We start from the raw sequence: 14094 nt of genomic DNA, 5'->3' as shown, positions 1-14094 counted from the left end.
AAAGAGTAGTCAATTTGACGACGGAGCAGTATCTTGTTTCCGAATTTTATATTAAAACCAGTGATGCTAGAATTTTTTTCGATTATTTTCTGTGCTATACTGGATTTGATTTTGTTTAATGTTCATACTGGGTTATATTTATTGTTCGATTTTAGGTAAAATATTATTTTAATTTTTTTAATAGTTGTGAAGGAAAATATTCTGGTCGTTTTTGCAATGAGACAAAGGAAATCGATGTCAGTAAGTATATTTTATCAGCATGAACTAACAAAAAATTGCTTAAAATGCTATTACGACATAAAATAATTTAGTATCATTTAGAATGAATTTGAGTTGCTAATTATGTAATTAGTAATATATATATATTGAGTTATTAATTATATTTAATTATGTAATGAGAAGGTAATCAGAAGTATATTAATAAGTTTTAAGGTTATGAAACTTATCCTTTTGGGACCAAATACTAAACTTTTACAATTTAATTTTTTTTTGTTAATTTCAGTACCTAATATATTTTACAATGATGTTAATTTCTACAAATTAAACCAATTTAATCACTGAGTTTACTTTAAATGATTTTTGTAAACAAAATTTTTTTAGTAAAGTCTGTTTTCCTTTCTTGAGGAAAGTTCTCGAGTGAAAGTATTTGGAATTTACAGAATTAAAGATAATGTTACGTTTCGAATGAGTTCGTAGATTTAATGAATTTTAATTAAGATAATATAAACGGGCACTAATTTACAGTAATTATTTACATTAACATTTAATAAAGCAGAGACAATCCAGTCACCAATAGAATACAACAGCAATATATTAGGTCAATAAAGCACGAGAAAACTCATGAAGCTATATACGGTAAATTAACTGAGGTTTTCGGCCACCTTCAGCAATTTCCTCAAGGTCAAATGATAATCATGCTCCACATTTATTCAATGAAAATACAACAGCAACTCTCTAATTGGCGATCTCCTACAAGGCATTTAGATACTCTCGGGAAAACTCACGATATTTTCCAGAAAAAAGTAGAAATCTCGAAACGCCAAATATGGCGCAAGAAACTTCGCCAAGACACCAAAATACTTTCTTTTTGCAAAATTCGTAACATGTTTTACAGTGTGCGAAAAAAGTATAAGGACAATATGTAATTTCATGAAAATATGCTTTATTTCCATTTCACCTAAATGAACTTTTTATATTTCTTACTTCTGCTGCATAATTTTGTGATAACACTTATACCACATGAAAAACATAATTTAGCTTCAAAATATTGATTTTACAAAATTTAACATTAAAGGAAATACGAAAAAAATTATAAGGACATGTTTTAAAATACTTAAAAATGTTTCAATAATCAAGAAAACTACCTTTTTTTTCAATCACTTGAATAATCCGAGATTTCATAGATCTGAAAGATCTTTTAAAATGTCCACAGATATTTTTTCCCAAACGTCTTTGATAGCGACGACAAGATCTTGTGTATATTGATACTGTGTGCCGTTTTTATAAACTTCTCGGGCTAGAAGTCCCCATAAGTTTTCGATTGGATAAAGATCGGGACTTCTGGCCGGCCAATCAAGTAAATTTACAGAATTAGCTTCAAACCAGAGTTTTGCACTCGCAGAAACGTGTTTCGAAGCATTATCCTGCTGAAAAATATAGTCCCCTGAAGTAATTAGTGGCGCTTCAGGTAACAAACTTTCTCCTAACATATCAACATAACTGTCCGAATTCATTTTATGGTTAATAAATACAATTGGAGTGGTTCCATTTGCCTCAAAAGCGCCCCATAACATAACCGAGCCACCACCATATTGACGCCTGGAAAACACTTCCTTGGTCTTTCGCAGATCATACCAAAAATAACGAAAACCATCAGGTCCATCAAGATTGAACTTTTTTTCGTCCGAAAAAATTACATCAGCCCACTTTTGACCAAGAGAAATGTATTTTTTGGCAAAGTAAACTCTTCTTTTCTTATGATGATTTGTAAGAGGGGGGCGTGACACTAATTTCCCATAAGAAACTTGAGGATGTTTACTCAGAACATTTTGAACAGTCCTTGTTGAGCATGGTAAGCTCAAATTTTGTCTAACTTCATTTGTGGTTTCTCTTTTCTCCCAAGTTCTCCTTACAATCATTCTTTTTTGTCGACGAGTGAGAGTTTCTGGTCTCCCAGTTCGCTTTTTCATACCATACATCCCAGGATTTTTTAGAAAGTTATAAACCACCGTTTTAGATCTCTTGATTCTTTTTGAAATTTCCCATCCACTTAATCCACATTCTCGAAAAGCAACAATTTTTCCTTTTTCAGAGTCAGAAAGTTGAGTTCCTTTGGACATCGTTTAAAAATTCACACTGAAAGTCGACGAGTGGGAAATTCTTTTCGCAAATGAATCTTTTAACTCGGAATTGCATTTTATGCTTTCAAATATGCAAATTTTTAAATAATTACTGGAGAAAAAGCAATGACCTTATACTTTTTTCCGTTTTCATTTAGGTTTAAAAATCAAAATTTAAATTTTAGCAGATTTAAAATTGAAAATTTTAATTACTTTAGGCATAAAATATTTTAGTTTTACTTCTATTTTTGCTGCAAAAATTTGCATACGATTCTGTAAACAAGGCTTCTAGATTTGGAGATTTTTCGCGTGTCCTTATAATTTTTTTGGGCACTGTACATGAAAATTGCAGATGTAAACGGAAATTGTGAACAAATAGAAAATTCTTTAAAAAATAATTTAGAGAGGGCCTTTGAATTTTTTAAACTATGCATATTGCTTAGAAAGTAAAGACTTATGCTCGTTCGCTTTCAGAGTAATTTTATTTGACCAAAAATCTTATTACATGTAATTTATTTGTCATATAATTTAGTTTTCAACTCAGTTCCCTCAATTGGCGAAGTATTTATTAAATTAGGATGCCAGTTTTACAACTTACGCAAAATTCTACCACCTATTATAGAAAATGATTTCTGCAATAGGTGGTAAAATTTAGAATTATTTTTTCGCGAATTACTTGTGAATAGACTGCTTAATTTTACAAGTTTCTTTCGAAAATTTTCCTTCTAAGTAAAAAGTAGCTGTGAAAAAGATGAATTATTGTACTTAGATGAATAACAAATTTAGATAATAATATACAGTCGCTACAAGCTAAACTCGGATACCACAGGACAGTGAATAATGTATTGTATTTTGACAGTGAATGTATTGTACAACTGAAAACAAAGCCAAATAGCGCCAATTCATAAATTATAATTAAAAATTTAGTCATAAAATTATAATTTGTGTAAAAGAGTCCGTAAGCCAAACTTGGACATCTCGCAATTAAGCACAAAATAATTGCAACTTATTGGGTAAAAATTACTTCCACTTTTACGATTAATGTTATGGAACTTTCCAATTGTGTTATTTTCATTTATTGTGGAATTAAATAATAATTTAATTAAAATATCACGGCAAAGAGTCCAAACGAGCATTGAGTTAAGAAAATTGGTTATTAATCATGCTGAAAATTGGAAAGTAAGTTCCAGAAATATCAGAGATTGTCCACAGAAGTCATTAAACATTTAATGACAATCATAAAATGCTTTAAAACCAATAATCAGGTAGAAAATATGCCTAAGCCGGCCCACAATAAGATTTTCAAAGAAGGAGATGATCGATATTTAATCAGAAGAGTAAAAGCAAATCCATTACTTAGTGTACCATACCCATCTATTATTGCTAAAAATTAATTAGGAAAAAAATTTAGCCCATGAACAATATAAAAATGTGCACCATCAGGCAGATCTCAATGGGGGAAAAATGAGATAAAAGCTTTTCATAAGAAAGCGAAATCAGACTAAGATTTAAATTCGCAAAATAAGGACTTAAATTTGCAAGAAACATGTCAACAAGGATTTTTTATTGGAAAAATGTCTTATTTACTGGTGAGAGCAAATTCGTCATTTTTGGACCCGATGGAAAGCCTTGCGTCTGGAGAAAATCGAAGGAGAAATTTCGTACAAAAAAATTTGTAAGCAACTGTGAAGCATGGTGGTGGATTAGTATTGGTCAGGGGCTCGAATTCAACTACAGCATGAGGAACCCTGTATTTTATTGAAGGGAGAATGGATCAGAATGTATACCTCGACATTTTAAAGAAAATTTTTCGATAATGTGTGCTGGAACTTTCTCTTGCCAACAACTGGCGATTTCATCAAGATAATGATTCGAAACATAATGCTTATCGAGTGCGTTCCTGGCTTCTATATAATTGTTCTCTCGTCATGGACACACCATCCCAAAGCTCCGATATAAATTCCATCGAAAATTTATTGAAATACCTGAAAAAAAGTCTGGGAACACACCATTTCCTGTAAAGATGAATTGAAAAAAGTATTTTTGCAGGAATGAAAAAAATATTGAAATTAATTTTTGTGAAAAAATTAATTTATGCCTAAGTGTCTTAAAATGGCTATAAAAACAAGGACTACATATAAAACAATTATTCATTTGAAATATTTACTAGTTTTTAAAATTTTCTTATCTGTCCGAGTTTGGCTTGTGCATTATTTTTTCTTTTCTTTTGCTTTTTGCCATAATTTCTGGTTAAAATGAATTAATTTATAATTTTTGTTATTTGCTTTTATAATTGCAATAAATATGCTATTGAAAATTCATTTAATTAAATTTCTTATCATTTTTAGTTTACAAATTTTGATTGTATTAGTATCTTTTCTTTGATGTCCGAGTTTGGCTTGGAGCGACTGTAAATAATGAATTAAAACCACTTAATTTGATGTTAAAATAATAAAAAAGGTTGTTTATTTAAATAAAATTTAGTTTTTATTATAAATTATAAATTTTTATAAATATATTTTATTCAGTTATACAATGTTTTACAAATGTAGGCTTACTTTTCTAAGCATCTCCTGCATGCATATTACGTGCCTGATGAATTGACGATTGAACTTGTGCATCAGCTAGACGAGTCTATTTTCTGAGAGGGAAAAGGTATAAAATGGAAAACAAGTCGTGGAAAGAAAAATAAATTTGTATGAACATGATTGATTTGAATTCGACACGTTTTTTTTTCAGCTTCTTCATTATATATATTTAATCATGTTTCATAGGATCCAATTGTAATTTGATCGGTGAATCAAAACTCTGATTCAATTTCGTCCCCTGTTAAAATGTATTCATTTTATATCGAGCGGTTCTCTCGCCAACTCGTGGAGTCAGGCTACATTTAAAATACGAATACTATCAGTAAAATTTACTTACAATGTTATTAATAATATTTTATTATGTTTTTCACATTCTTTTATAAAGAAACTTGTTGTTGAAAAATTTAGTTTTGAAATTATAAATGGAATTTTCAGTATTTAAAAGTATATATAACAAATAATAAAAATTATTATATTTAGTACCAAATTATAATTACCAATTACCAATTAAGTACCAATTAATTTGGTATTATTAGTATATATATATACCAAAGCTCCTAATCATCCACAATAACTCTTAATGGATGGTGGTTGAACTATCTATATTAGAATGAACTTTTTAAGTGCAAACTTTCTAATTTATATAATAGTATCGTTTGCTCCTTATCCATATATGCATTATGAATGTCACCCATGGTCTGATTAGAAAACCCAATAATCTTTGCTATTATAAAGTTAACTTCTCCACATGGTGCCAAATGTAGTTTGCACAGTAAATTTAGTATTAAAGAATTCTATTAGAATTTATAATATTTCTATCGTTTGCAGGACTTTTCTATTACAAAAATAAATTATTTCAATTTTTAGGACCACCAAAAAATGAAGTCAAAATTTGGGCCATTACTGCAGGCATTGCAGTTGGTACTATTTTGGTGTCTGCTGTAAGCTGTTTCTTCCTACATCGTCGTTGTTCGAAAGTGAGTTACATTATATTTTATTTGATTTTTTTAAAAGATTTATCAAAATATATGAATGTATTTCTTGGCTTACCGTCTTTGTTTCGAATCTTTTTAAACTCAAATCAAATGCATGAAAGATTGTATTTTTTTATTTCTCGTATATGAAATATACAGAAAATATACTAATCGTCAGAATTTTCGAACTCGAGATTTTGACGAATCTCTACTTTTTAGACTTCCATGAGTTCAAAAAACACACTTTTGGAAATTGTTTGTCTGTGACAAAGATGATTCAAAAACGCTTTGATCTAGATGGATGAAAATTGCAGATTTCTATCAAGTTTTTCTACCTGCATACACAGAACTCTTTTAAAATTTATAGATTTCTTCTATTATTTATTATTATGAAATAGAAACATGGAATAAACAGTTTTAAAAAGTAAATAAACATTTATTAAGCAATTAAAACATTAAATAAAACGAACTGTTTTTGTATATTCATGTTACAAGATTACAATTTAAAACTTTGTAACATTAGGAATTTGTTTGGGGACTAGCTATCTTGCAGGGAATATTGACTGTGTTTACTTTTAATTAAATTTCTCATACATAACGTAAAATTCATATTCCTCTCCTCCCAGCAGAAATAATTTTTAAAGATTAAATTGTGATCGTGACCAAAGCTCTAATATTTCAATACCTTTACATCTGCTTTGTTTAATGTATACATGAACCATCCTAATAGAGTCAAAACCGATGAAATTAAAGAACTTTTAAAAACTTTTTTTTTTTCTGAATAATCCATATTCTAACTTATACAATATTATAACTTCACTTTTTTTTGTTTCTTGGATAAATTACAATGGTATCAAACGGAATTCTTTTCACTTAACTTTTAAAAATGAAAGAAAATCACACGATTAAATATTTGACAAAACATGATAATGGATAGAATTTCAGTTTAACAATAAAATCTATTGTTAAAAATTTGGCAATATTTTTTTAAAAAAGAAAATTGTCTAGTTTCGGGGAAAAAGTAACATTGCATGGCATTAAAATGTAAAATTGAAAAGACGATAATTTAATTACAAAAAAAAGATAAAAAAATCAGTTTTGTGTCGTAATATTTTCAGGAGTTATTATGGAAAAACATCTACATTTTGTTTAATTTTTAATTAATTAATATTAAAATAGTTCCTAAGTACACATTTCCGTCATCCATTGAACATTTATTTAAATTTGATAGCTGTAAGTCAAATTGGCTGATTTGTAGAGCATCAAAACAAACACACACACACACAGACACAGGTGTTGCTATTAACTATTTTGCACACAAATTGTATATTCACCTTCCCAACATTGATAAACCGCTTCTTGTTCTTATTAACATTCGAAATTAAAAATGATAATTAATGAAACCAAACTATAGAATTAACAAATAGTGCAATCTAACAAATTTGCATTGCTGTTCCTATCATGTTTTCGTATAAGGTTTCTCCTTTTTATGCAATTCATGCCTTCCATAATAAGTTGCATCTTTGTGTTTCGCGTAATTTTTTTTTAATATGTTGAAAATGTATGTACAGCACAATCTCTCCAATAATATATTTTGAATGCGGGAAAAATATTTTTACCGAAATATTTTTCGAATACCTGGAAGAAGTTCAACAATCTAGACAATGGATGACAACAGTTTATTGGATAAAAAATATGGAGCACAGGTAGCAAAAATACAATAGGAACGCACCCAAAAACAATATGCGTAAATCTTAATTAAACAACAGTAATAGCACATTAGTGGTGAGAATGCAGCTAGAAAGCTGACCCACTTTAGCCTTTCCCTCCTTTAGACAGATTTTCATGCATCGAATCTCCTAGAAGGATCTTCGGATCTATAATGAGTTTCTGCCACGATTCCTGTATTTTCTGGAAAATAAATTTCTCTTGCATAAGTCGCCAAATTCATCCGTCCTGATCGGGGTTTATTGATTCGCCTGTCATTCAGATCCATTAAAAATATTAATATTTCTTTCTTAGAGATTAGCACGCAAGAAAACAATATTATAGATTTTTAACTATATTATATAAAATAAATGGAAGTGATTTAAATTATGACCAGACTTGTTAGTCTCCTTTAATTATTTTAAGGATTTTATTATAAAACTTTGTATAATATGCTTTACATTAAATACATCACATTTTGGCATCTAGTCCTTCAGTTATATCACTGCTGCATGTAGAATATATACTTGTTTCTAGTTTTGGTGAACAACATTTTGTTTCTATTGAAACAAATTGTTGTTCAAAATTTGGTTTCAACAACAACAATTTGCTTTCAGAATATTTTTAATTATTTTACATCCGCCTGTATAGATATGTGCAATGTGCATGTTTGCACGTGAAATAGCTCGAAATCAAATGAAATTTTTTATGACTTCAAAATTTATTGCTCTTATTTTAAAACTCTGAAGTTATTAAATCTCGTTGTTTTCAGAAACGTAGAGCAAATTTTTTTAGTATTTAAATCAATTTTTTTAAAGAAATTGGTTCAATCACAAAGATTTCAAGAGAATTTTGGATTATTGATCAAAAACAAATTGTTGTTCACCATTTGTTTCTATAGAACAACGGTTTTTTTCTAGAACATTTTGAACTATTTTGCCTACGTTCGTATAGATATGAGTAGACTAAAAATTTACTTGTGAAACCCCACGAAATAAAACACAATTTTTTTATGACTTCGAAAATTAATGAGCATATTTAAAACTTTGAAATTGATAGATATCACTGTTTTCAGATATATTTTCTGAATTTAATTTCTTTTCAGTATGTAAATCAAATTTTTTAAAAAGATTAATTCACAAAGATTCTAAGACGTTTTTGCATTACTGATAAATAAAGATGAAATGTATATTTCTTTTGTTGTATTCTAAAATTCTTATACATTAATATTTCTTTTTTAGAATAATGAGGATCAAACCCATTTACATTGATGGTATGATATGAAGGGAAGAAATTTTATAAATGGTAAGATTTAAGAACTATTTTAATTTTCTAATAATAAGAAATTAGCATTTATATCTATTTTTTTTCGAGGTACTTCTTATGAGCGAATTTCAAAAAGAACATAGATAGAAGAAAGGAAAGATGTTTTAAATTCATTTGAAAAAATTTGGTTTTAGTGATTCTTTCAAGTAGAGAACAGATATTCGTAGTAAACAAGTAGAAACTTACATGCATAGAAATAAATTCCTTAAATTATTTAAATTAATCATGAGGTCACATTTAAGAATATTTAGAATTTAAAATTTCAATTTAAAGTGATTGTTATTAAAATCTTAAGTTGACAACCCATATATTGTGCATACTTCCTAAACAAAAAGTTATATTTTATAAAATTCATGTATTACTTCACAACCAATGATCGTTACAGGTCAAATTTAAAGCTTCTAAAGGTACAAACAAGTTTAATTTTCATTTAGAATAAAAGTTTTACAGAACGCTTGCAATAGAGAGTGGCTCAAGCCAATAAAAAGACAACATAGCAGCCGTTGTCAAGAACATAATACAAATTGAAAATTAAATTGGTTGCCAGATACAATGTCATACATTTAAACGATAATAAAAAAAAATACAGAGAAAACAAACAAAAAAATACAAGAACAGAACTATTAAAATAAAGACAATTATAATTAAAATTACAAATAGATCCAACATACTCCCACCCTGTCAAGAATGATTTGTTTTTGAGACAATGGCAAAGGTGACAGTTTTACAATAGGTCTTCTAAAATAACCATTAACAGTCCTCACTGTTGCCACTCTAACACTACCATCTTTGCCAGGATGAATATCAGAAATGCGACCCAATGGCCAAAAACCAGGAGGCATGTAATCCTCCTTAACTAATACAAGATCACCTATAGACAAATTTGGAACTCTGTCCTTCCATTTATATCTCTGTTGTAAAGAATTTAAATATTCCTTATAATACCTCTTCCAAAAACCGGGCCGTGGTTGCCTGGTGGTAAGGTCTCGACTTGTGAACCGTAGGGTTTCAGGTTCGAGACCCCATTTCACCGAAGAACCGCCGTGTAAGGGGATCTGTTGCACGATAAATCCGTCAGGGCCAAACGTCCTCTTGTTGGTGCGGTGTGGAGAGGGGGGTGCCAGCTCAGGTGTCGTCCTCGTCATCTGACCGCGGTTCAAAATGACGAGGTCCGTCCCAAAATAGCTATAGTGTTGCTTTAAACGGGATGTTAATATAACTAAACCAAACTAATCTTCCAAAAACCTTGGTTTATTTGTCGTAACATCTCCCATCGCTTCAAAATAGTGAGCTTAACATTATTTATGGAACTATTTTCAGGAATACTAGTAATGACATCTCCAGTCAAGAAATGGGACGGAATCAAGGCATCTAAATTAGATACATCGGCATGATTAATTTTACACAAAGGCTGAGAATTTAAAACAGCCTCGATTTGAGTGAAGAGAGTAATTGACTCTTCAAATGTTTATGACAAGTTTGCGAGAATGTTTTGTTGAGACCACTCCTCCTGGTTTGGAAATGAATCGAGAATTACTCCAACTGGTAATCATTATATGGGTATGGGACATACGGAATATTTTAAGTTCTGTACCTGTTTGATCGTTATTTACGTTTTCAGATCTAATCAATCAAAAATGTTTTGGTTCAAAATGAAGATGAGAATCGTACATAACTGTTTCAATGTGATTTGATGACTGGGAATATTTTACTTACTGCATCTCTTTTCCATTGCTTTCCGATTGCTTTTCATATCTAAATAAACAAAAGCTTTTTAAAAATGAAATGAGAACTAAACCACACGGCATATTTGCATATTTTGATACAGGCATATTTTGACACTCATAATAATTTTACATTCGATATCTTTTTTCCATTTGCTTTTTTCGAATTAAAAATAAAATCGTGAATATTTTGAAAATGATATGAGATATTTACCTACTAGTATTTAATTATTATATTTTATTATTTATAAATATTCCATATATTCTTTACATCTTTCCTAATTCTCTTGTCTTAGTTCAAAAATAATATTTAGTGTCATAATCTGGAACGTTAAGAAATTAGCATAAAAGAAAGAACATTATACAAGAGGCGTTTAAAAAGTACGGTGAATCTGAACATAAAACAAATCATGGGATCAAAATATTTTTATTCTCCATTAAAGCAACATTCACTGACCACAGTACACTTTTGACATCGCCGATAAAGCTGTGTTGGAATGAGTCAGCGAACGAATTTTTTGGAATGGAGTGAACACAGATATATTACGTCGTCGGATGTAGTTATGATTGTAAAACGTATGCCTTTCAGGATTCTCTTGAGGCTAGGGAATAAAAAGAAGTCCGAAGGCGCCACATCAGGTGAGTACGTTGGATGTGAGAGGACAGTTACATGGTGATTTGGCTAAGAAGTTAAGTACACGGATTGCAGTATGGGGGGGGGCGTTGCCATGCAACAGACACTTACCATTCCTGCACAACTGTGGGCGAACACGTTGGATGCGTGTAATAAACTGTTTTTCCCCAATTTGTAACAAAATTTCATGCTAATTCATTGCTCTATTTCAACTTGACTCGAATTTTCGCACATACACCATTTGAGTACCCATAGCAGAATAATCTGTGTTAATTTCTTGCTCTCCTTTCTCCACGGCGTCTCTCCATAGATCCCCTCCCTGCGTATGTCATGGTCGTATTTCTCACTCACATTGCTTTTGAAATATTTATCCATGCACCTTGTAGTTAAATTATTAATTTCAGAAGCTTAGAAAATATTTTAAAACTCGTTTGAGTTTTACTAAAATCATTTGGGTTAAATATTTTCAATATGATTGTGTAAATTTGTCTCTTTCATATCTCATGTTTGTAAAATATTTTTTTACAGATGTAAGAAACTTATAATGGCAGCATTTTGAATTTAAAGACTTGTGATCTTCGCAGGAAGAGAAGATTCGAAGTTTTCATCAAACATGCGAGTTTTTACGTGAATATAGTATAGAGTTGTTTTCTTTGGATTATGACATTACATTTTAATGTATACCATATGTAAAATAAATAAAAATAAAAACTCCTATAAATATTGTTATGCATAAAATGGAAATTTTGTTGTTTTAGATTTATGTTGTTACCAGACACCATTAATGACATGCAAGTAAACATTAATTTCACTGAGATGAGTCACTGCTAAAAATTTCTATTAATTTTTTTTTATAATTTGATCTTAATGGATTAATCGGCTAAACACTTTTTAGCTTCAAATTTGCCGGTGTCCTGGCATAGGGGTAGCGAGTCTTCCCCGTGATCTGGACGAACTAGGTTCGAGTCTCGGTTTGGGCATGGTTGTTCTTCCGTTGTTCTATCTGTGAGATGTGTGAATGTGCCATCCTGTAGAAAGGGGTTGTGCAAGCGAATGTGATGCGTGAGTAGCCAAGACATACTCTTGGACCTAGTTGGCGCTACTAAAACAAGAGACGCTCCCTCGGCTTAAAATCGTTGACTTCGTCAGCGAGCTTGTTCATGGAAAGTGCCATTATAAACAACAATAACTTCAATTTTTGTTAGATATATAACTCATAGAATTTTATAAGCCTTCAACCGTTCTGTTCATTGCGTTATGCATTTCTCTAAGTTTATCAAATAAAAGAACAACTGTTTTTTTTTTAATAAAATAGATAAAAATCCTTCATTATAGTTAAATTTCTGCAGTTAAATATTAGTTATGATTACAACAAAATTTCAAACATTTATAAAAATCTGTCTTTATTTGAATTCTACGTAATACGATGGCGAGAAAAAAATTAAAAATATTATATACGCTAGCAGTGCTTGTATTATTTGTAAGATGTTAAATCGAATTAATATATATATATATATATATATATAAACTAGATCCTTTTTCACCTGATATCCATATTGATGGGAAAATGATTACTATCAAAAGGATCCGAATGAACTTGAAGTGTGAAGACATGATGAGATCAGGTGATTATTCGATGCTGCAGTAAAGTGGGTTGGGGTGTTGGTATTCAATCGCATCTTTTGATTGTTTGTGTTGCAATCTAAAAATAGATTCGAAGAAGCAGGAGTTATGTTCTATCGAAGAGCTGGATGCTTGATATTGAAATCTCCAAGAATTAAGGAAGCTCTGCATCATAAGGAAGCAAGTTTGTCGAGCCATTCCTCAGTAAAGGACCTTTTGGAGAGTACATGTTAACTGTTATTAAGGAGAATTTTTGAAGAAACATTTTAATTATTGTGTATAATTTCGATATATGTTGCTGATAAATAGCTCAAGTTAATAGTCTGACATGGGATTTAAGAATGAATTGCAATGACGAGTCCACCAACTTTACTAAGGTTGATAGGCCTATCTTTTAGAGAAACGTTTTTAAGTGGAAAATGTAATGAATCAGAATGTTTCAAGAAAATTCCTTGAAAAATTAGAATGTCTTTATGGAAGAAGAATTTTTTAACCAAGGCGTTTTAGATTTAAGGCAATCCATTGATTTAATGCATGCATTCCATTGACTGATGGACACAAAAAGCCCATGAACGGAAGAAAAGCTGAAACACAAAACAAAAGATGAGCAGAAACAAATGAAAACACCCCCTAACAAAGAAGGAAAAAAAAGTAGGGACTCATTTCCACTTGAGAGATCCATTTCGCCCGGTTTATTTAAGACATTAGAAATTAAAGGATAGTTTTCTTCAAAAGCAAAAGCTTCATTTAAAATTCTGATATCAAACTCTTGAGGAGAGTCCGAAGTTTTCAACTTTTTGGTTTTTTTCCCTTTCTTTCATACTGATGACCTCTTCATTACTGACACCAAAAACTGCGAATTATTTTGAAACATCATTGAAAATATCGGAAAGATATTTTCAATGAAGTTCTCAAACATAGAGTTGAAAAATTTTGGTTTGATCTAAAATTGTGGTTTGAATTAACTTAGGCGCTTCTCTGATGTGGTCCTCTAATATATTGGACAGTTCTTTTTCGATTAGAGTTTTTCTACTGGCCTTTCAATTTGCTCCTTACAGACTCCTACCAAGCTAGGCCCCCCAAAAAATCTCCGATCTTCAATAAATGTCAGATGGTTAAACCTTTGAACCTTAAAAATTTGTTCTCTTTCAACTTTCTAGGTCCTGTTCCTTTTACTGA

At 30.4% G+C, this 14094-nt stretch overlaps 1 protein-coding gene across 3 annotated transcripts in view; it reads left to right on the top strand.

Annotated features, from left to right (window-relative positions):
• The window catches only part of LOC129976202 (latent-transforming growth factor beta-binding protein 3-like), a 64664-nt gene extending 52752 nt beyond the window's left edge, over positions 1-11912 (top strand). For all 3 annotated transcript variants that reach the window (XM_056089652.1, XM_056089653.1, XM_056089651.1), the window contains 4 exons: positions 185-240; positions 5795-5904; positions 8850-8913; positions 11821-11912. In XM_056089652.1, coding sequence (XP_055945627.1) covers positions 185-240; positions 5795-5904; positions 8850-8879 — 196 coding nt within the window. In that variant the 3' untranslated portion in view covers positions 8880-8913; positions 11821-11912. The remainder of the gene's footprint in view (positions 1-184; positions 241-5794; positions 5905-8849; positions 8914-11820) is intronic.
• Positions 11913-14094: the final 2182 nt, after the last annotated feature.

Source organism: Argiope bruennichi, chromosome 7 (assembly GCF_947563725.1).
Source record: "Argiope bruennichi chromosome 7, qqArgBrue1.1, whole genome shotgun sequence".
Classification (NCBI taxonomy): domain Eukaryota; kingdom Metazoa; phylum Arthropoda; class Arachnida; order Araneae; family Araneidae; genus Argiope; species Argiope bruennichi.
The sequence above is the reverse complement of the archived record's forward strand: the minus strand, read 5'-3'. Positions and strand labels throughout refer to the sequence as shown.